This window comes from Acomys russatus, chromosome 29 (assembly GCF_903995435.1).
Source record: "Acomys russatus chromosome 29, mAcoRus1.1, whole genome shotgun sequence".
Taxonomy (NCBI): Eukaryota; Metazoa; Chordata; class Mammalia; order Rodentia; family Muridae; genus Acomys; species Acomys russatus.
The window spans coordinates 23441539-23464606 of record NC_067165.1 but is presented as its reverse complement, the minus strand read 5'-3'; the positions used below and the strand labels follow the sequence as shown (position 1 = coordinate 23464606).

At 51.9% G+C, this 23068-nt stretch overlaps 2 protein-coding genes across 4 annotated transcripts in view; one reads left to right on the top strand and one right to left on the bottom strand.

Annotated features, from left to right (window-relative positions):
- The window catches only part of Kiaa1522 (KIAA1522 ortholog), a 29703-nt gene extending 19458 nt beyond the window's left edge, over positions 1-10245 (top strand). For 2 of the 3 annotated variants that reach the window (XM_051171209.1, XM_051171210.1), the window contains exons 2-7: positions 4226-4396; positions 4480-4535; positions 4784-4904; positions 5856-5969; positions 6054-8564; positions 8947-10245. In XM_051171209.1, the coding sequence (XP_051027166.1) occupies positions 4841-4904; positions 5856-5969; positions 6054-8564; positions 8947-8969 (2712 nt within the window). In that variant the 5' untranslated portion in view covers positions 4226-4396; positions 4480-4535; positions 4784-4840 and the 3' untranslated portion in view covers positions 8970-10245. Of the gene's footprint in view, positions 1-2357; positions 2487-4225; positions 4397-4479; positions 4536-4783; positions 4905-5855; positions 5970-6053; positions 8565-8946 lie in introns of those variants that run through there. The other variant, XM_051171211.1, reaches the window with a different exon arrangement.
- A 1070-nt stretch (positions 10246-11315) lies between these two features.
- The window catches only part of Yars1 (tyrosyl-tRNA synthetase 1), a 28991-nt gene continuing 17238 nt past the window's right edge, over positions 11316-23068 (bottom strand). Inside the window, exons 6-13 of the mRNA XM_051172126.1 lie at positions 22594-22686; positions 19787-19922; positions 19153-19238; positions 17008-17143; positions 16294-16391; positions 14903-15096; positions 13553-13694; positions 11316-11948 (exon numbers count right to left, since the gene is read on the bottom strand). Coding sequence (XP_051028083.1) covers positions 11838-11948; positions 13553-13694; positions 14903-15096; positions 16294-16391; positions 17008-17143; positions 19153-19238; positions 19787-19922; positions 22594-22686 — 996 coding nt within the window. The 3' untranslated portion in view covers positions 11316-11837. The remainder of the gene's footprint in view (positions 11949-13552; positions 13695-14902; positions 15097-16293; positions 16392-17007; positions 17144-19152; positions 19239-19786; positions 19923-22593; positions 22687-23068) is intronic.

Genomic DNA, 23068 nt, shown 5'->3' with positions numbered 1-23068 from the left:
CAGAGGCAGGCAGATCTCTGAGTTGAGGCTAGCCTGGTCTACAGAGTGACTCCAGGATAGCCAGGGCTACACACAGAGAAACTCTTGTCTCGAAAAAACTAAAAAGAAAAAAAGAAAAGAGAAAAGCACAGAAAAAAGTGTCTGTTTCTACTAGGTGTGATGGCACATACCCACCGGAGGCTGATATAGAAAGATTGCTACAAGTTTGGCCCCAGCCTCAGCTAATATGTACACAGATATACCAGCCCTACTCTGTAAAAAACCAAAGCCCGACATGGTGGTGCACACCTTTAATTCCAGCACTCGAGAGGCAGAGGCAGATGGATCTCTTGAGTTCGAGGCCAGTCTGGTCTACAAAGTGAGTCCAGGACAGCCAAAGCTACACAGAGAAACCCTGTCTCGAAAAACCAAAACCAAACAAACAAACAAAACTCCCCAAAACAAAGCAGTAAAAAGTACCTGCTTTTTAAGATTATTGTGTAGATATTACTTTATTGCTGCATATTCTGCCCCATTTAAAAACATTTATTTATGCATATGACTGCTCTGTTCCCATGTACGCCTGCATGATGGAAGAGGATATCAGATCCCATATACAGATGGCTGTGAGCCACCATGTGGTTGCTGGGACTTGAACTCAGGACCTCTGAAAGAGAAGCCAGCGCCCTTAACCTCTGCTAGCTCCTGTTTTATTTTTCTTTTTTCCAGACAGGGTTTCTCTGTGTAGCTCTGGCTGTCTTGGAACTCACTTTGTATACTAAGCTGGCATCAAGCTGAGAGACCCGCCTGCGTCTGCCAGGCTTATGCCAGCAGTGCCTGGCTGAATGTTTTTTCTTTGTTTGTTTGTTTGTTTGTTTTTTTGAGACAGGGTTTCTCTGTGTAGCCTTGGCTGTCCTAGACTCACTCTGTAGACTGGGCTGGCCTCGAACTCACAGAGATCTGCCTACCTCTGCCTCCCTGAGTGCTGGAATTGTAGGCATGTGCCAAGGTGCCTGGCTTTTTTTGTTCTTTTTGAGACGGAGTTTCATTTTGTAGACTAAGCAATCTAGGACTTGTGACCATATGCCTGTCATATGCTGAGGAAACACGTATGCATCATCACACCTGGCTTATTTTATTTTTATATCTATATCTATCTATCTATATATATCTGTCCCTCATGTGCTGGTTCCCAAGGAGGCCGGAAGAATGTGTTGGGTCCCGAAGGGAGTTAGAGGCTGGTTATGAGATCTCCAACCAACTCTTCAGAAGTAGCAAGCACCTTTAATCACCGAGCCATCTTTCCAGCTCCTACCCCTACCGCAGACCACTCGCTTTTTTTGAGACAGGTTCCTGCTATGTAGCCCAGACTAGCATGGACATCACTGTATAGCCTGAGCTGGCCTTGAACTCACCACTCTCCTGAGTACTGGGATAACAGGTGTGTGCCACCAAGCCAAGCCAGGTTGTTGACCTTGCTTATGTGAGGTTGTGGCTTGTGTGATGGATTTGAATCTGCATCCGAACCTGACTTTCTTCCTTTCCCTCCTCTTCCTCCCCTCCCCTCCTGTCCCCTCCTGTCTCCTCCCCTCTCCCCCTCTCCTTTCCCTTCCCCCTCTCTCCCCCCTCCCCTCCCCTCACTGTTTTTTTTTTTTTTACCTCCCCCTATGGGTTATTTCTGTCCTAGTTCAGGATGGCAGCTAGGAAGAACTCTAGGCTGAAAGAACAGGTCTGTGTCGAAGCCCCTGCCTCTCCCGGCCTGTCTGGTTTCACACTGCCCAAGTGGGAAGAAAGTTCTTCAGAAAGTGTGGTGCTAAACTGGTGTGAATGGACTGGCTGCTGCCATCAGCCTCTCTGATTCTCCCTCCCTCTGGGTACCCTCACTGGCCTCACGTTATGTGTTGTATTGAGGCCAGCTCCATCCCTGTTGTCCTCACAGGCAGCCCTGGGCTCCTCCTGCCTGGCTGGTTCCATGAGCTGAGCTTTCTTTAGGAAATTACCTTAATTAGCCATGATGGCTGGGTCTCCAGCATGGGCACCCACGCCAGGTCTGGTCTGGTGGCTCTTCCACCTTCCATCTGGCAGCTGGGACCCTTCCATTAGCTCCCGGCACCCAAATGTTTCTTGTGGGGCAGAGTCAGTGACCCACAGCTAGCATTGTGTGTCTTGTCTCCGCTATCTCCCGTTATACTCAGTCTCTGGGCCTCAGTTTCCCTGTGTTCTGCTTGGGGGTGAGGTGGGGTGGGGTTACTGGATGGGCGGGATCTGTGGCAAAGGTGGGAGGAGAACCTGGAGCAGTCCCTCCCCCCTCCTGCTTGAACTGTGCTTGCGGCTGGCTGGGAGCCTGCTTTGCATCCCTGCATCCCCGAGTCCCCTTGGGGCTGGGCTGTATCGAAGGTGTTGCCTGGCGCTCTGGGGAGGGTTAAGGTAGAGGCATTCTGGTGCAGGCATGGTCGTGTTCCTGGGCCGACGCCTCCCAGCGCTTCTTGAGGTCTTTAAGAAGAAGGGTGAGTGGGTGTGGCTGTGGGGGGGGGAAACGGTATGCAAGGGGGTGACAGCTCTCTTCGCCAGACTCTTAGGTTAGTGGGGACGAAGGTTTGAAGGAGTAGTGAGGTGGGGGGTTCCGGTCACTGGGCTGGCTGCAGTCTGAGCCTGCAGCCATGCTTTTGTCCGGCAGCTTTGTTGTTGCCTTTGTCTGAGAGCTGCTCACGATCCAGGAAGATGAACTCAGGTGTCTCTGACCTTGGAGTCCGCTGTCCTAGGGCTAGAGTGCTACTGCCGGGATACCCACTCTTCACTGGGTGTAGTTCAGAATCTCAGTTTAGAGAGAGGGCAGACCCCCCCCAGAGTCATTTCAGCAGTAGGAAGGTACAGGGAGCCCCAGGGAAAGGGCACCCTGGGAACCACATTTGGAGGGGCAGTCCTTTGCCTAGGAGCCTGGCTTTTAGACCTAGATTCTGATGTGGGCGCTATAGTTTCCTGTGCTTTTGGAGGGCAGGCGACCCTGGTGGGAATGCCTGGTTAGTCCCTGCTGTGTGAACCATTTGCTGTGACTGTAGGAAGGCGGTTTCCACTTGAGCCTGTTTCTCCACTTGTAAAATCATGGCATGAGGGAAACACCCATGACTTCCTGGGGTACCGCTTAACTCTTCCTTGGTGGGATTCCTGTGGCTCCTGGGGCAGGCCCTTTGGCGTTGAACAATCCTGAAGAAGGGAATGGCAGGTGTCTAAGCTGGAGACCTAGTTCCCAGGGTGGGGCTCCTTAGAGAGCTTGTTCTGTTACTGCCCCTCTTCTGGGCTCTGGCAAGGTCACATGACCTTCCCAGAGGGTTTTGCTTATGTTGTGGGTTTCATTTGAAGAGAGCCTGGGACTGCGAAGTTGCTGACACAGCCCCCGTCCTCAGGATTAGATGACTAGCCCCTCTGTGGGCAGAGCTTGTAACAGGATCCTGTGTAATGGAGCCCTGGCTCCTCTGTACCTGGGGCCAGGCCAGGGCCTCCAGGAGAGGCTGTACCTGGCCTGTTCCCCCAAGAGAGGCTAAGGTCCCCATGGGAGTTGAAGGGCCTGATCCCTCTCTTCCCCCCCTCCCCTCCCCATCCTGCCGGAGGACAGCCATATGGGTGAGTAGGTGTCCCTGGCCTAGCCTTCCTTTAGGGTTTTCTGGGCGTCTGATTATGACTGACAGCTCCGTGGTTTTCCATGGCATCTTGGCCTTGGGCCAAAGGGCTGTTTGAAGAAGGTATGTTTTGTTTTTTTGTTTTTGTTTTTATCTTTTAAAGTGAAGTTTCAGGTCTCCATACAAGAAATGTATTTGCTACAGGTTCTGTGTATTAGGGGTATCTGTGGAACCCCGAGTGACCTGGGGATACAGTTCTGTGTATGCTTAGATACTCTTTGTGTTTATGCAGAATGGTGTTATATGGGTCTGTGGAAGCTGGTGTGGGTGCATTTGTTGGTTTATACTTGGGTATTGTTTGTGTGTGTACATCGCTGACGCTTGTAAATGTCTGTGGATGTAGTGTGTATATGTGTGTGTGTGTGTTCTGTGTGTTGACCTTGTGCAGTCTCATTATGTGATAATGATTACTCAGATACACGCACCTTTAGGTGCAGCTAGTGTGTGTACATGGGACGAGTGCACGTCTAGGCGGTGGTGCAACGCTAGACAGCAAATGTATGTGCGCTGCATGGCCTGTGTTACCCTGCTCCTGCCTCCGGGCCTCACTTCCTTCTCCATCCCATTAGGCTCTGCCAAGGCCGAGAGTGACAAAGGTCAGAGCACAGGGCCCAGCCAGGGGCCGGGACCTGTGGGAGACGAGCAGCAGGACAATGTGTTCTTCCCCCGCGGGAGGCCGCCTCACCTGGAGTTGCTGCACACGCAGGCCCAGGAGGGGCTCCGCTCCTTACAGCACCAAGGTAACTCCCCTGCCCTGGTCAGTGCTGCTCTCAGCTCCTGGGGTCAGGGGCCTAGGCCAACCCACCCTTCTGGTGTCTTCCAGAAAGACAGAAATTGAGCAAGGGTGGCTGGGACCATGGAGACACCCAGAGCATCCAGGTGAGCCCTGTGCCCAGCTCTGCTCTGCATCTTCCCATCTGGCTTAGCTTCTGGTATGCATGGCTTTGGGCCTTTCTGGACTATTCTTCTGTATGTTAAAGAGGTAGATTAAATGCCCTCTGACAGCTAGTCCAGGCTTGCTCATCTGGTACCTGCTTGGTGCCGAGTGATGCTGGGAGAATCTGGGAGTGAAAGTTCCAGTGGGCGCCTAAGGCAGCCCATCCAAGCTGCTCTCACTCCCCCTCCAGTCCTCCCGGACGGGGCCAGATGAAGACACCATCTCCTTCTGCAGTCAGAAGTCCTACATGACAGAGAGCTCCACAGCGGAGGATGCGCTCTCAGTCCGCTCGGAGATGATCCAGCGCAGAGGTGTGTTGTCAGCTACTGGGGTTCCTAGGCAGAGGAGAGAGGTGACAGGCACTGTGGTGTCACAGCTGTCCCATTACCTGTGGGTAACTCTAATCCCAAGCTTCATGATTCAGCAAATTTAGGAGACAGTACCCTTTAGCCTCTTGGGGGTTCATGGTGGACACTGATCCAAAGCAAGATAGTGAGGTGTGTGGGAACCTGGGCTTGTGGTAACTGAGCTGCAGTGTGACCAGGAACATAAACCTTTCACTCATGTTCTGACTGATGTTCTGTAAAAGCCAACTGATTGGCTTGCGGCAGAGCTCAGTTGGTATCATGCTTGCCCTAGCATGCAGGAAGTCCTGTGTTCAGACCCTGGCACCATATGAAACAGTGTGGTGGCACACACCCGGAATCCTAGCACTTGGGAAGCCAGAGGTATCAGAAATTCAGGGTCTTCCTCAGCTACGTAAGTGAGTTAGAGGCTGGCCCAAGGATTGGCTGGGGACTGCCTCAGAGGGCATATGTAACCCATTGCTCCAAAAACAAAATCAGGGTATCAAGAACATTACTCAGCTGGCCGTGGTGGCACAAGCTTTTAATCCCAGCACTCAGGAGGCAGAGGCAGGCAGATTGTTGTGAGTTTGAGGCCAGTCTGGTCCACAGAGAGAACCCAGGACAGTCAAGGCTACAAGAGAAACCCTGTGTTCAAAAACCAAAAAAAAAAAAAAAAAAAAAAAAAAAAAGCGCATTATCTTATTGGAATGATTATCAGGCATTTAACATGATGATGTAATACGTTCACTAAGTACTAAGGACGGTTTGCCAAATGGAAAGATCATTGTTGAATTAGTGAGGGGATTTCCAGAAGTCTTAAAAGGAAGCGCCTTGCCAGAGCACTTACTAATACTCTATCTGTAGAGTGTGCAGACTCCTCTCTAACGGGGTTTCTCCCCCTGGACTGGCCCTTAGGTTCCACCTTCAGACCCCATGACTCATTTCCCAAATCTGGAAAGTCAGGGCGGCGCCGACGGGAGCGGAGGAGCACAGTGCTGGGACTGCCTCAGCACGTGCAGAAGGAACTTGGTGAGCTTTTGTTAGTGGGCAGTGGCGGTGGATGGGGGCAACAGGCCAGCCCCTTTGCTCACCCCATCTCCTTGTCCACTAAAGGTCTGCGCAACAACCGAGAGGCACCAGGCACTCCACAGCCTCCCGGTCCACGGGATGCTGTCCGCATTCCCACAGTGGATGGTCACCCGGCAGGCCTGGCCTTAGGGTCCGGGGTTCGGGTGTCCCTGCAGGCTCTGGAGGCAGAAGCAGAGGCTGGCACCGATACAGAGGCTATACTACAGCGCCACATCGACCGTATTTACCATGACGACACACTTGTTGGCCGATCCACGGGGGCCCGGCCTCCACCACTGACTCGGCCTATGTCTCTAGCAGTGCCTGGACTGACAGGAGGGGCAGGACCTTCAGAGCCATTGAGTCCAGCCATGTCTATCTCACCCCAGGCCACCTACTTGTCCAAGCTGATCCCACATGCTGTGCTGCCGCCCACAGTGGATGTGGTGGCCCTGGGCCGCAGCAGCCTGCGCACTCTGAGCCGCTGTAGCCTGCTCTCTGCTAGCCCAGCATCTGTCCGCTCGGTGGGCCGCTTCTCCTCAGCCTCGAGTCCACGGCCCCGAAGCCGCCATTCGTCCTCGTCCAGTGCCACCTGGAGCCATTCCCAATCCTCCGATACCATTGTGTCTGATGGGTCCACTCTCTCCTCCAAGGGGGGCTCTGAGGGCCAGCCAGAGGGCTCTATAGCTAGCAATAATGTGGTACCCCCTCCTCCAGGGGGCAGTGGGAGGGGCTCCCCCAGTGGCGGTAGCACTGCCGAGGTCTCAGACACAGCCAGCATCCGCAGCGGCAGCCAGTTGTCTGGCAGGAGCGTGTCCCTGCGTAAGATGAAACGGCCTCCCCCACCTCCCCGCCGCACGTACTCCCTCCATCAGCGGGGCTCGGCAATACCCGATGGGCCCTTAGGGCTGCCACCCAAACCTGATCGAAAGCAACAGCCGCAGCCGCCCCGCCCGCCCACCACAGGTGGGGCTTCAGGGGTGGGGCCAGCATCTTGTCCACCCAGCTCAGCAGGCAACTGGGGCTCTGGCTTGTCCCCAGGTGGCTCCAGGCGCCCCCCACGTTCACCAGAACGGACACTTTCACCTTCTAGTGGATACTCAAGCCAAAGTGGTACCCCGACTCTCCCTCCCAAGGGTCTGGCAGGTGCCCCTGCTTCCCCAGGCAAGGCTCAGCCCCCCAAACCAGACCGAGTGACATCCCTCCGATCCCCTGGGACCTCTGTGTCCTCTTCTCTCACATCTCTGTGTTCCTCCTCTTCAGACCCTATTCCCTCAGACCGCTCTGGTCCACAGATGTCCACACCCTTGGGTGACAGGTTTGTCATACCTCCTCATCCTAAGGTGTCTGCTCCCTTTTCTCCACCGCCTTCCAAGTCCAAGAGCTCGAACCAAGCTGCCCCCACCCTGGCTGCCCCCGCTGCGTCTCCTGGGCCAGTTTCTACCGTTGATACCAGTCCTGCATCCCCGTCCGTGCCTCAGACAACCCTGACTCCACCCCAGGAGTCTCCCATTGCCTCCAAAGACCAGTCACCCCCACCATCTCCACCCCCATCTTATCATCCACCCCCACCACCTGGTAAGAAGCCTGAGGTGCTTGAGGAGGTCGCACCTCCCCCAGAGGCTACTGTGGAGGCCCTCCCAGATCCTAGCTGGCCCCCACCACCACCTCCCACACTTGAGGACCAGGACCTGTCCATGCCTGACTTTCCCCCGCCTGAGGAAGTCCTCTTCTCTGCAGGCCCTGAACCTGGCTCTCTAGAGCCCTGCAGCTCCCTGGGCGCCACTCCCTCAGATGCTAGCCCATCCCAAACCCCTCCGCCAGCCCCGCCTCCTCCACCTCCAGCGGCTTCTGTTTCCGAACCTCTGGCCAAGCTCCCTCAGAAGGACTCTGTGGTCAAGAACAGTGGGGCTCCCAGGGAGGATGCAGGCACACCCCTGGTCACACCCTCGCTGCTGCAGATGGTGCGGCTTCGCTCTGTGGGTGCTTCTGCAGGGGTTCCGAGTCAACCTCCAGGCTCATCAGCCCCCCAGAAGCCTCTGCGAAGAGCCCTGTCTGGGCGGGCTAGCCCAGTGCCTGCTCCCTCTGGGCTCCATGCTGCCGTCCGACTCAAGGCTTCCAGCTTGGCTGCCAGTGAAAGCCCTAGTAGGGCTCTGCCTGCTGGACCACCAGAGACAGAGCCACGGTCTCCACAGTCTCCTGCCTCCAAGGCCAGCTTCATCTTCTCCAAGGGCACCAGGAAACTGCAGCTCGAGCGGCCCGTGTCCCCCGAGGCCCAAGCTGACCTCCAGAGGAATTTGGTAGCTGAACTTCGGAGCATTTCAGAGCAGCGGCCAACCCAGGCCCAGAAGAAGCCTTCCAAGGCTCCCCCACCTGTGGCCCGTAAACCCTCTGTGGGAGTCCCTCCTCCTTCCCCCAGTTTTCCCAGGGTTGAGTGTCTTACTGCTCCATCCACCAACGGGCTCCCTCATGCTGAGGACAGGACTAAGGAGGAGCTGACGGAAAATGGAGATGAGCAGCTGGCTAGTACAGAGAAGATGGGTCCCCCTGGTTCAGGTACTGTAGGCACTGGTACAAAACCAGTTCTCCGAGGGCCCGCCATGGCTGGGCGGTGGCATGTTCTTGGATCTATAAAATGGTTCTGTTCTGGTTTAGAGACGGCTAGTGGACCGTCTTCAAACTAGTGATAGGATTGGAAGGGGTAGGGATGGAGGGGACACTCTGGCAGCCGGCCTGAGTGTATTTCCAGTTTTGTCACATCTCCCATCTTGGGTTGTAAAATGGGGCAGAGTCATCCACGTTATTATGATCTGTCTAAAGTTTCCAGCCTAGTATCAGTGAAGTGAGGGGATATAAAAGCTTGGGTGAGGATATGTCTTGGGCCTTTGTTGTTGTCAGAATCAAGCTAGGAGGCTTGCTGAATGTCCTTTCCTCACAGATCCACAGAAGAAACTGGTCTGACCATCATCACTCAACTGGCACTGCTGACCATCCCAGGGATGCAATCTCTCAGGGACCTGAGCAGCTCCAAGGAAGAGAGGATCTGGCAGACACAACCTAAGACAGGATGCCTGCAGCCTTAATCTCCACAGCCTTCCATGTTTATGCAAGCCTGGTGTTTCCCTGTCCTCCAAGTCACCCCCTCCCTCATGCCTTTTCCTGAAAGGCGTCACCTCCAGCAGCCTTGGCCTTAGCCTCATCTTGGAGAAGGTAGCTGGTGGGACTGGGTGCCTGTGCCCCACCCCCACCCCGGCCCCAAGGCCACGGAGGCGGGGTGGAGCATGTTTGTTTTGTTTCATGTCTGGAACCATGTTTATTGTAGTCCAGAATCAAAGCACTTTGCAAAGTGGCTGCATGTCCATGCTCCAGGGCTCAGGAAACCACATTCCAAGAGCCGGTTTACACAGTGGCAGCGGCAGTCCATGGTAGCCAGCCTCCAGCTGGGACCAGTCTGTCCACTCTGCCAGCCCAGTCCACTCCTCTCCTTAGGTCTTGGAGATGGGCAGGTCACTCATCCTCACAGGCTTCCCAGGCTGGTGGCAGGAGGGGGCAGGGCTGTGGAATCCAAAGCACAAAGGCACAGTGGGCGCCAGCCTTCCTGTGCCTCAACTTACCACCAACCACTCTCTCGCCTTCTGATTCTGTCAGGTGCTCCTTATAGGGGGACTCTTTGGGTGAGAAGAGGAAGAGCCAAAGGTCTGCAGGCACTGTGCACTAAGAAACCAAAAACCAGACCAGAGCAGGGAGCCATCTGGGATCTTGGCACGCTCGTCACCTGCCCTGTGACATTTGATTGGGTCTGGGTAGATGGGCACAGCTCGGAGCCAGGAGCCCACGGGGTGTGTCCATTTCAGCTTGGCAGGGAATGCTGCCTAGGTTATTGGAAGAGTCTGGCAGCGACTACTGGGCCTACTCCTCAGATTCCATCTCTGACCTGTCTTACTCTTTGGTGCATGCTTTTTCTGCAGCTGCCTTTCAGCCAGGTGGAGGGAGCTGAGGCTGAGCACAAGGACAAGAAGCCACAGGCTGATGGCACTCTATTCTTTCCTAGTCCAAGAGGGGATACACAGGGCTTGTTTTGAGCAGGCGGGTGGCTATCCCCAGATAGCGGCCTCTGCCACTGATCTTTCTGGAATGTGATAAAGTGGAGTCCCTGTTGGCTCCAATGGCTGTGCCTCTTCAGGGTCACCCCTTGAATTGCCAAGAGACTCTCCCTGCCCCTGACTTTTCAAGAACTGGTCCCCTGACTTTTCAAGAGGGTGAGAGTCCAGGCTCCCTTGGCCTGCTTGCTAGGGTTGCTTGGTTGTCACTCCCGTCTCTCCCTCCTCCACTGTGTGATAGGGAGCTGCTGCTAGGTGGATGAGGTATGGAAGGGGGCCAATCAAAGTGAGCACTGTTTCTGCTCCAGCATCCAGGACACCAGGCCCTGGCAGTAGGCTGGGAGCTGAGGGTGGGGAGGCGTGGCTTAGTCTCCCCCCTTTAGTGTTACTGGAGCTCTTGCTCTGACTTGGGACCTCCTGTTTGTTTCCCTCCTGGGCGGGCCAGAGTACAGAAGAAAGAATCTTAAGAGGGCAACATCTCTTTTTGTCTACTGGGGTAAATAAGTTTGACCTTGTGCAAGTGGAGAGACCAAAAGCCTCTGATTTTTAATTTGCATAAAAACATTAGAAGAGAAATATATATATTTCCTTAAATTTTTGTCTTTGATATGTCTATATAAACAATCCTTTCCCTATTCCTTCTCTGAAGCTTAAGTGAGACACATGACAAAGCTGTGTTTCATTAAAAGGTTATTAATTAAATGACTGAAACTTGGCTGTGGCTGCTGTTTTCCAGGTAATACATGGTAAAAAGGCTTGAGGGATGCACACTGCAGGCTAGCATGAACCTAACCCTGAGGGCAATGAACCACAGAAGGATCTGGCAGGGTAGCACTCAGGGCCCAGTCAGAAGAGGTGAGGTGGTACCCTGCTTGCTGCAAGCACTGCTCCAAGAGTGGGTCTCTCAGTACTGACTTCGTCACCGGGTTGGGCGAGCATAGCAGCTGGTCTGCACTCACGGTGTCTCCTGGGACGGTGCGGCTCACAAAAACCCAGAAACCCTCATTCAGACACTTTATTTGACTTTGACAGTGGTGGGTAGTGGTTCGGCTGAGATGCCTTATGGAGTATCTCACGTTCTGAAGGAAGCCCACAGGGTGTCAAGGCATTTCCCACCCGGCTGCTAACACACAGCTGGTTTATTTAGGGAAAGTCCCAGCCTACTCCAGACCAGATCAAGGGAAACCCCAGGAGCTGGAGGAGACCCTGCCACTGGTGCCAAGCCTCAGGGCGGGCAGGCCTTGAGGATGCTGCCAGCCTTGGGAAGCTTGAGGGACCTCTAGGCTCTTTTCCCTTCTTTCCAAATCCCACAATTTCCTGTTGGGGAGAAGCTGTAATTAGCCCAGCCCAGGCAGTAGGTCTCAGCTAGCGGGACAGCTGTGGGACAACCCTGTGGAAACTTGGGAACTGGTGTTTTTCCAATTACAAGGACTGTGGAATAAACTTTTTCTAACGCTTCTATTGAAACCAGATTTCTCAAGTCAGCTGCCAAGGGAAGAAGGTATAGCCAGTCTGCTGCTGAGCAGCCATCCTTACCCCAGGCAGTCAGTTTCCTTTCAGCCAGGCGGGGTGATCCCAGACGGTAGGGAGGTGAGCTGTCCCTTACCAAGTCCTGCATCTAATCAACAGTTGCAGACTGGCACTTTAGTGTCCTGAGATGGGAACGGGCGATGGATGAAACAAGTGGAATCCGCAGATAGGATGGTGGGAAAAGGAGGCTGCTGGGTAGCTAGCTAATGTTACCCCCTTTTAGCGATTTACAGGAGATGACCCCCAGCTTGGTCATGAAGTTGGTTTGCTTCCACTGAGCAATGCACTCCTCAGAAATTTTAAAGTCCACCTGGACAAGACAGATAAAAAGTACGTTATGATGGTGGGACACAACATCATTATGGTATTAGCATAAGCTGGCCCAACTTTATTTTTCCTTTTTGGTTTTTGAGGCAAGGTCTCCCTGAGTAGTCCTGGCTGTTCTGGAACTCACTATGTAGAGCAGGCTGGCCTCAAAACCCACAGGGATCCGCCTACCTCTGTTCCTGAATGCTGGGATTAAGGCGTGCCTCATCACACCAGAGCCCTTGGCCCAGCTTCTGAGGCCAGCTCCTCATAAGTTTCTGTGTGCACATTTATTTCTGTGAATAAGTACACAGCCCTCTAGACAGTGCAGCCCTGGCGTGTGTACGTTTGATGCTTGGGATGAAACCTTGAGTCCTGCTTGATACACACGCTAAGTGAATGCTCTGCTACCCAGTGTACCCAAGCCAGGTCTGGCAGGCTCAAAGTGAATACAATAAACTGTAAACGTGGCCCCTCTCGATATTTAACATGAGGAAAACATTTTCAGGCATAAAAAAGCAGAGTAACATAAATGCCCCGCTATTGAGCAAAAGACCAGAAGGAAACAATCAAAGATTATTTTAGTAGCTTTGACAGGACTGACTATATATATATATCCATCCATGCTGTTTTGTTTGAGACAGGGTCTCACTGTGTAGCCCTGGCTGGCCTGGACCTTATTTAAACCAGGCTGGTATGTTATTGGGGCAGTTCTCTTACCTTTGACACTTAAAAAAAAATTATTTTTCATTCTGTGTGCATTGGTATTTTGCTCACATGCATGTCCATGCAAGGGTGTGGATCACCTGGAACTGAAGCTACAGACGGTTGTGAGCTGCCATGTGGGTTCTTCGGGAGAGCAGCTAGTGCTCCCAACCGCTGAGCCATCTCTCCAGCCCCCTACCTGTCTGCCTCTTAAGTACGGGAATGACTTACAGGCACTAAGGTACCCAGCAAGACTACGGATTTTCTCTTCATTTTTGGCCCCGTATCTAAGACAGTTTCCACAATGTTTGTGCCACATAGAGAGCTGATTTGTTATCTTGGTGTAGTCCAGGCATGTAGAACACTGCCTGACACATTCCTTCTGGGCTTGATAATTATTGAGAAAAATCAATGAGTGAATTTGGGATGGGATGACTTGAGCAGGTCGTATTTGCATTTGTGAGTGTTCTGAATTCAAGATGGGTGGGAAGGAATCTACTTCCTTTTATTCATTTATGTGCTGTGGCATGGAGGGCCAAAGCCTGAGTCCTTTGCTACACCTTCCCTCGGCTCCATCATTTCTTGGGACCCTGACTGTCTCGGCAGGTGTTTGCCAGGTCCGAGGGGGAACCTCCCACCTGCTACTTCGTAAGACCGTAGACAAAATAGACAAGGAAGTGTCAAGCCCTCACTCAGTCCCCACGTCAGTACTCGGCATATGGAGGGCCTTCTGAGACTCTGAGCTCCTCACAGTCAGAGCTGAACGAGGACAGCTGGGGTCAGATACAGGAAGTCTCAGCGCGGGAAAGGCAGCTGCTGACTCGGACAGCAACCTGGTGCAGCCTGGGCAAGGAGGGACAGCCCACTGGGGCAGCCTGGGCAACAAAGACAGTAGCGTTTTACCTGCAGCTTCTCAAAGACCTTCTTCTTGGGCTTGAGTTCCTCATCCGGCTGGCCCTGCTCATAGCCCTTTACAAACACTCGCTCCCCAGGAGCAGAGCCTGCGGGAGGGTCCAGAGGCTCAACCTGGCGGCTCACCCCATCTCTGGAAAGACAGGAGAAAAGGCAAGATTATGGGTTTCCCAGCAGCTGGGGGTGTTAATGTGATCTAGGCCCTAAAGGGATTAAGGGCGCCCTCAGTGCCATAGCCCACAAGGTCCCATCACCTTTCCACATCTCGGAACATCTAAAACAGGACTGTATTAAATTCCTGTTCCTGGAAAGGGCTGCCATCTGGGTCTCTGGCAATGATCCTGGCTTACCAGTAGTGAGGCACCTTCAGTTATGTTTGTTTGTTTATGTGCAGTGTCTCATGTAGCCCAGGCTATACCTGAGCTTGTTATGCAGCTGAACTGGTCCTGCTGTTCCTTCCCCAGGATGGGCCTGTGGGTGTGGATCACCACGCTCATTTGTATGAGGTGATGGAAATCCAACCCCAGCTAAGCGTTTGCTCCACCAACTGAGCTGGATCCAACCTCCATCCTCTTATTTGCTGAGACAGGGCCTTGCTGTGTACCTCAGGCTGCCCTGGAACCTGAGATGTAAACCAGGCTTATGGAGAACCCTCCTCCGCCTTTGCCTCCTAGGTGCCAGGATGAAGGTGGGTGCTATCATGCCTGGCATTCACCCATTTATTTCCTGAGACAGGTCTCTCTGTGTAGCCCTGGCTATCTGGAGCTTGCTCTGTAGACCAGGCTGCCCTTGAATTCAGAGATTCCTCTGCCTCTGAGTGCTGAGATTAAAGATGTGCACCACCACAGCTGGCTACCCATCTAGGTTTTTTTTTGAGACAGGGTTTCTCTGTGTAACACAGCCCTGGCTGTCCTGGACTTGCTTTGTAGACCAGGCTGGCCTCAAACTCATCTAGGGTCTTTTTTGTTTTTTGTTTTGTTTTTTCGAGACAAGGTTTCTCTGTGTTAACCTTGCCTGTCCTGGACTTACTCTGTGGACCAAGCTGGCCTCGAACTCACAGCGATCTGCATGCCTCTGCCCCTGCCTCCTGAGTGCTGGGATTAAAGGCGTGTGCCACCATGCCCCAGCTAAACCCATCTAGTTTTAACAGTTTATCTGTATGCAAGGTGCTTCATTCACACACGGTGCTTGCACAGGAACCCTTTCATGCCTCATCTTCTAGCACCAACGAGTAAGGGAGCAGTTTCCTCGGGGCTCGCACATGGCACGTGGAAGAACATCGTACGGACCAGCTCCCCCCTCTTGACCCGCCTGGCCTTGGCTACCCATGCCCGCACTCACACAGAAGCGCACAGGAGCATGCCCTGGGACTCCACTCCTCTCATCTTCTGAGGCTTCAGGTTGCACAGCAGCACCACCAGCCTGTCCTGCAGCTCTTCCTTGGGCACAAACTGGACGAGGCCGCTCACCACGGTCCTGGGCTCAGCTTCCCCTACGTCAATCTTCTCCACGTACAGGCTGTCTGCATCTGGGTGCTGCCAGCAAGAGTCTTGTCAGAGGGCTCAGTGGGGACAGGCGCTTGCTGCCAAGCCTGACCACCTGAGTTAGATCCCCAGGTCGCACACAGAAGGAGAGAAGTGAGTTGTCTAACCTTCATAAGTGTGGCACAAATATTCCCCAAGCCCCAGCATACAAACAAAGGGAGATGATTACAGTGGAATAGATCAGACGCTTGGTCACCGCTGTCCCGTCTCTTTCCGAAGCTCCCTGCACTAGCCTTTTTTCATTTTGGGACAAGGTCTCATTGTGTAGCCAAGGTTGGCCTCCAACTTGTGGTGATCCTTCTGCCTCAGCTTCCCAGGTCCTGGGATTATAGGTTTGTGCTATCAGGATCGCCTTTGAGAACATGCCTTCAAGGACCACTTAGTCCGCAAGGCACTAGGTTTGAGAATGTAAACCTAATGGCTTGTGGGAAATCTCTTCCTGGAGATTTGGTACCCCGGATTGTTGGTGACTGCCATTACAGCCCAGGCACTACACCAAGGGGTTCCAGGTGGCTGGGAGTGGACTAACCTTGGCTTCACAGTCTGAGATAGGAGCTCCAGCAGCCACATCAAGTGGTCTATCCTGTGACTGGGAAGCTTAGGCCCATAGAATGTCAAGCAAATCAATGCAGAGGAAAGAGGCCTAGGAAAATGGCGCCCAGCCAATGACTGATCACATGACCGGTCTGCAAAAAAGGAAGTCCAGGCTGGAGAGATAGGTGGCTTAGAGGTTAAGAGCACTGACTGCTCTTCCAGACGTCCTGAGTTCAATTCCCAGCAACCACATGGTGTGGCTCACGACCATCTATAATGTGATCTGATTCCCTCTTCTGGCCTACAGGTATCCATGCAGGCAGAGCACTGTATACATAATAATAATTAAAAAAAAAAAAAAAAGGAAGTCCATTCTCCCCTATGCCCCACTGTCTAGGCGGGAAAGTCGCCAATCCAAGACCAGATGAAAGCTCGTCCAGACAAGCTGTACATCCTGGGTGGATACGTCAGGCACCACTGACCAATGTCCCCTCTCCAGGTTCCTGGCTGTGCTGTGTGAGGTTCAGAGGCTGCCTTCAATCGGACACCTGGGTTCTGAGCCCAGGGATGCCACTTCCCCTCTCCAGCTAGGCTTCCTCCAGACGGAAACATGACCCTAGCCCTTCTCTGCCCCTTTGGGAGGTGGTGAAGTACCTTCTCCACACTGACTACTTTGCCCACACGGATATCCAGCCGGGACGGGACGACTTCCTCTGCTTCTGAGGTCTTGGCAGGGCCTTTGGCGGCAGGCTCTGGGAATGAGAGGAACTCCATGGAGTTGGGACTCTTCCCCCATCCCCCCACCCCTCCACCCCAATGGCAGGCCAGTACCGACAGCACCTGATGAGGAGACTGAAGGCAGGCAGGATTCAGTAGAGAATCCCAGACCCTATCCACTGAGCTACAGTGCTCAGCAACCTTGCAGAAGCAGTGCCAGATACCACCCTCCCCCAAACCCCCATCCCCATTATCCCCCCAACCCACCCCCACCTCAGCATTTTCTTCATCATTAGGCTGGAAGGCAGGACCTGTAGTAGTCTGCCCACCTCTGGGTATTTCTACTCATTAAATCCATGCAGGATTTGCTGAGTCTTCTGGATGGCTCACACAAGTTATCTATATATCTATGGCAGGACCTCGGCATCATGGATAACCAGATGGCCAGCTCAGGAGACAGAGCCTGAGACAGCAGCCGGGAGGCTATTGAGGTTTTTCAAGAAGCCCAAGCCGGCCTCTGTGACTGCAGACAAGAAGGGTCTAGGCTCTTAGCAGTGTTGGTGTACCAGCACGAGGCTGGTTCAGTGTCAGCCGAACCAAGTGTAAAACGACTCAGGTGCTGTTCCAGGCTCCTTTCCCAGCTGGCCTTACTCTGCTTTGAAGGATCTGGGTAGGCAGCACTGGCCAGCTTCTTCAGGGCTGGGGTATTAAGCTTTTCCCGAATGGGGTCCAGTAGCTTGTTCAGGGCGACTTCAACAGAATTCTTTAGGTCTCCAGGGTGCACAACCTACAGAGGGAAACGAGGTGAGACGAGGCCCGGACACTAGAGTCTATTAGAAAGGTGACATGGGAGTCAGAAGTACGTTCCCAGCAGTTTTGAGCCTCACAGAACTCTTATGCGACAAGATGGGACGGAGAAGGGTGATTGGCCTCAAAGCTGTCTGAATGTCTCAGGCAGGTCTCACTGTGAAGCCTGGGTTACCCTCTTCTTGCTCAGCCTCATGGACGCTGGGATTATAAAGGCTTGCCTCTGCACTGAGCCAGAGCTTTTGCCTTAGAATTCTGTTCTAGCTTAAGGGGTTTTAAAAGGCAGAACATGCTCATTATTCTGGTTCTGCTAGTCTTTCCATGTATGCTTTGAGGCAGAAACCAAACGTTAGTCACAGGGAAATGGTCACATAGGCGACCCTGGGCCTAAAGACTGAGTTCAACATATGAGGAATAAAGTGCAAAGTGCAGGTTAATGGTCTAATTGGACACTTAATCCTCTTGAAGGTTGGACAATGATGACTTTCACTACTTTTTTTTGTTTTTTTTGAGACAGGGTTTCTCTATGTAGCCTTGGCTGTCCTAGACTCACTTTGTAGACCAGGCTGGCCTTGAACTCACAGAGATCCGCCTGCCTCTACCTCCCAAGTGCTGGGATTAAAGGCATGCACCACCACGCCCAGCAGCTTTCACTACTTTTTCTTTTCTTCCTTCCTTCCTTTCCTTCCTGCCTGTCTTCTTTCTTTCGTGTCATACTGTGTCATACATGCTAGGCAGGCTTTCTACCACTGATTTACATCTTTAGCCCAGTCTTGGTTTACTTATAAAATGAGACTATCAGCTGAGCGTGGTGGCGCAGGCCTTTAATCCCAGCACTCAGGAGGCAGAGGCAGGCGGATCTCTGTGAATTCAAGGCCAGCCTGGTCTACAAAGTGAGTCCAGGACAGCTAAGGCTACACAGAGAAACCTTGTCTCAGAAAAACAAAACAAAACAAAAAAACCCAAAAAGAGTCTATCAGGCTGGGGAGGGTGACTCACACCTCTAGTCTCAACCCTTGAGATGCTGATGCAGGAAGGTTGCTTAGTGTGAGGGCAGCCTAGGCCATGGCGCAAGACTCAGATTCAGAAAACAATAAACAAACATTGTAAGCTATAAATAAATAAAAGTGAGGAGGATAGCAGGTATATCTGAGTCAGAAGGAGCATTGAGTCGCATAACATGGTGGCAATGGAGAGTGGCCTTGGATTCACGGCTGAGCATCCCTCGCCTGGAGGGCTGGTCTGAAACGCTGAAAAGTCTGAGCATCAGCAATACAGGGAGAGACATTCCACACAGGACCTCTTATGAAATGCTACAGTCAAAGCACAGGCACATGAAGGGTAGAGAGACAGCTCAGTAGTTAAAGGAACACTTGCTGCTCTCATCCTTAACTCCAATTCCAGAGGACCCTACATCCTCTTCTAACTTCTGTGGGCACGAAGTAGCCTGTGGTACACACACATACATAACTGTAGGTAAACCATGCATGCACATGCAAACAAAAAACAACAGTAACAACAAAAATCACACTTGCAGCGCCATGGTGGCACACGCCTTTAATCTCAGCACTCGGGAGGCAGAGGCAGGTGGATCAATGTGAGTTCGAGGCCAGCCTGGTCTACAAAGTGAGTCCAGGACAGCCAAGGCTACACAGAGAAACCCTGTCTCGAAAAACAAAAAACAAAACAACAACAACAAAAAAGTTATGTGCCTGGGTGTGGGGATGTGCCCACTAGTGTAGGCATGGAGAAGGGTTCTTTCTTTATTGCCGTGTGTCTAGCCATTTGGAGAGTGATGAGGACCAATATTTTAGGTATGGGCCACTTGCCCATCTACCTAATAGACTTCTTGAATCCACACCTACGTCATTAACAAAACCCAGCCTTAGCGGCACCTCGACAGCTGTGTGGCTCTCTCCCTGCAGACTGGCAGCCAGGAGGAGCAGGGGGTTTAGGCTTCAGTGGACACTCATTTTTCTCTGGTATTACCTCAGCAGCAAAGTCCTTTTCCAGCTCCAGGTAAACGGTGTAGGTTTTGTTTCCACCCCACTTCTCATCTCTCAGGATCACAAACTCTACAAACAAGGCAACAAACCAATCAGTGAGCGCAGGTGCAGTGCTCCTCGCCCCAGTGCACAGCCATACAGTTTCTGCTCTCTGTGTGTGTCATATTTAAAGCATTTTACTTTTACCAGTTGAGTCATCTCACCAGCCCTAGAAGTTTAGGTTTTAAATTTTTTTTTTGGTGCCAGGAGTAAGCCTAGGATCTGATGCGTGTTAGGTGTACTCTCTCTAAACCAGCCTTCCTGTTCTTTAATTGGATAAGCAGCCACACTGTGTGTCCAGCAAAATCATGGCTTAGAATGCTTTTGTGTCCTAGCTCAGCATGTGTGGCTCTGTCCTCTCATTTCGGACACGCCTCTGCAGCCTGACAACCTCCTCAAACCCCAGCTGGTAGTGAACACACTCACAACTAAGGGGAGAAGGGGAGGCCCAGTCCCACACTGTATATATGAAATCAGGCCAGAGATTCAGGGCAGCCAGTCCCTGCAGGAAGAACCAGTGACGATCAGCAAGTCACAGCAGGAACTTGGACCTTCCAGCCTGCCAGGGAGACTCTTACCAGACTTGAGAGGAAAGAGGACATGCTTGATGAAGGACAGCACGCCATTGTTCTCCACGTTGCCTGGCTCACAGAATGCCTTCTTCAGCTTTTTCTTCACGTCCTCCTTCCGGTCAAGGAGGTCGATTTTGGACTCCTACAAGTCGTGAGGGAAGAGACCTCTTGTGGTTGAAAATGAGAACACACTCAACTAATTTTAACATACCCACATGACATAATTTTTAAAAGCTTATTTTAATGAAGTCAAATCTATCCATTCTTTTCCTTCACGGGTTACAAGTCTTCTTTTGAGCTAGGGTCTCATGTTACCCAGGCTGCATCAAGCCTGCTACGTAGCTGAGGATGTTCTTGAGCTGATGTTCCTGCCTTTATCTCCTCAGCACTAGAATCATAGGTGTGTACTACCAGGCCTGCTTTATGCTGTGTTGGGGCAAGCCCAGAGCTTCATGTATGCTAGGTGAGTACTCTACCAACTGAGCTACATCTCATGCCTTTCCTACCCACTCACCCACTCAGCCACCCACCCATCCACTCACTTACCCACCCACTCAGCCACCCACCCATCCACTCACTTACCCACCCACTCACCCACTCAGCCACCCACCCATCCACTCACTTACCCACCCACTCAGCCACCCACCCATCCACTCACTTACCCACCCACTCACCCACCCACCCATCCACTCACTTACCCACCCACCCACCTACTCAGCCACTCACTTACCCACCCACTCACCTACTCAGCCACCCACCCATCCACTCACTTACCCACCCACTCACCCACCCACCCACCCATCCACTCACTTACCCACCCACCCACCCATCCATTTATTTATTAAAAAACAAACAAACATGTATGTGTGTACCTGAGTGTATTAATATTTTTACCACATGAATGCGGGTACCTACAGGGGCCAGAAGAGGATTTTGGATGCTCTGGAAATAGACTTACAAGTGGTCTTGCACCACCTGATGTGGGTGCTGAGAATTGAACCTGGGTCCTCTGTAAGAACAGTGAGTGCTTTTAACCACTGAACCATCTCTCCAGTCCCACATACATTCTTAAAAGAATTTTGTTGTTTGTTTGGTTGGTTGGTTTTGAGACAGGGTTTCTCTATGTAGCCTTGGCTGTCTTGTAACTCACTCTGTAGACCAGGCTGGCCTCAAACTCAGAGATCGCCTGCTTTTGCTTCTTAAGTGCTGGGATTAAAGGTGTGCACCATCACTGCCCAGAAAAAGAACAATTTTTATTTTATTTTATTTTAGTTTTTTTTGAAACAGGGCTTCTCTGTGTAACAATCACGGCTGTCCTGGAATACTCATAGTAAACCAGGCTGGCCTAGAACTCACAGAGATCTGCCTGCCTCTGTTTCCCATGTGCTAGGATTAAAGGCACGCATCACTACTGCCCAGAAAAAGAGAAAAAAATTATTTATGTATGTGTTTATTTATTTATTTTTAATTTTTAAAATTAATTTATTCTTGTTACATCTCAATGGTTATCCCATCCCTTGTATCCTCCCATTCTTCCCTCCCTCCCATTTTCCCCTTATTCCCCTCCCCTATGACTGTTCCTGAGGGGGATTACCTCCCCCTGTATATGCTCATAGGGTATCAAGTCTCTTCTTGTTAACCTGCTGTCCTTCCTCTGAGTGCCACCAGGTCTCCCCCTCCAGAGGACATGGTCAAATGTGAGGCACCAGAGTACGTGAGAAAGTCATATCCCACTCTCCACTCAACTGTGGAGAATGTTCTGACCATTGGCTAGATCTGGGTAGGGGTTTAAAGTTTACTGCCTGTATTGTCCTTGGCTGGTGCCTTAGTTTGAGTGGGACCCCTGGTGTGTGTTTATTTTTGTTTGTTTTTTCAAGACAGGATTTCTCTGTGTAGCCTTGACAGTCCTAGACTCACTTTGTAGACCAGGCTGGCCTCATACTCACAGTGATCCACCTGCCTCTGCTTCCCAAGTGCTGAGATTAAAGGCATGTGCCACCTCCACTGGGCAACAGTCTGAAGCCAGGGCTGGTGAGGTGTCTCAGCAGGCAAAGGTGCCTGCTGCCAGGGCTGACTTGTTTGTCTATCCTCCTGCCTCAGCCTCCAGAGTGCTGACACTGTATGTAGACGGCATCACCAAGCCTGGCGCCAGCAATCTACTCATTGTGTTCAGCAGTGCCATATGCAAGATGGATGGACCAGTCAGGACTGCTCTGCCTGGTGACATATGGATGATGTGGGGTCATCTTGACAGCATCCTTACAGCACAGACCTTCTGACTCTCCAGTTAGCTAGGTCACTGTTCTCTGTAGTCTTCAATCTATCTTTTGCTGGAGTTTTCTAGATTCAAGAAATGGTTGTGTGTGGCCCAACAAGATGGCTCCGTGGGTAAAACTGCTTCCTTATCAAGCCTGATGACTTAAGTTTAATCCCTGGTCCCTATAGGGGAGAATGAGAGAACCAACTTCCCCACGAAGTCCTTTGACCTATACACATGGGCCATGGCAGGGGTAGACCCACGCATAAACACACAAGTAAATAAATAAATGTAAAAAAATAAAGTGGTTGTGGTCTGGGGATGCATCCGTGGAAGGGTGCTTGACAGACCTGTCAGAGGCCTCAGGTTCAGTCCCAGCACTAAGGAAAGGGGGAAGGGAGCAGCATAATCTGTGGCCTGGTCAAAGTACACTGCGGGGAAAAGGATGCACAGACACACGCACACTTGGGTGCGTGCATGTGCGCGCGCACACACACACACACACACACACACGACAAATAAATGTAAAAATGTGAAGAAACGGTTAGGAACTTACCTCTTCTGATGAGCTCATTTTGCTCCCAGTTAGCCCTGGGACCATGGGATTCATCAGATGGACCCGTTTTGTGTAGCCGAGTGCAGGGAGGTACTGGAATGAGAAACACAACAACAGCAGGTAATACAGAGTCCTCCTCAGGTCTCTGATCTCATCCGGTCCCAACCGGCCCACAGGCACACACATCCACACACCTACACACGGGGCATATACACACATGCAGACAGACAGTTAGATACATTAAAACAAAGCACTAAGCCGGGTGTGAGACTCTGCCTCAAAAGATAAAAATACAAGGGCTGGGAGTATAGCTCAGTCGGGAGGCTCTTGCCTAGCACGTACAAAGTGCTGGGTTTGATCCTAAGACCTCATAAACTGGGCATGGCTGTAGTCCCAGCTTTTGGAAGGCAGAAGTAATCAAGTTCATCAACGGCTATACAGCAAGTTAGAGGCTAGCCTAGGCTACAAGAGATCC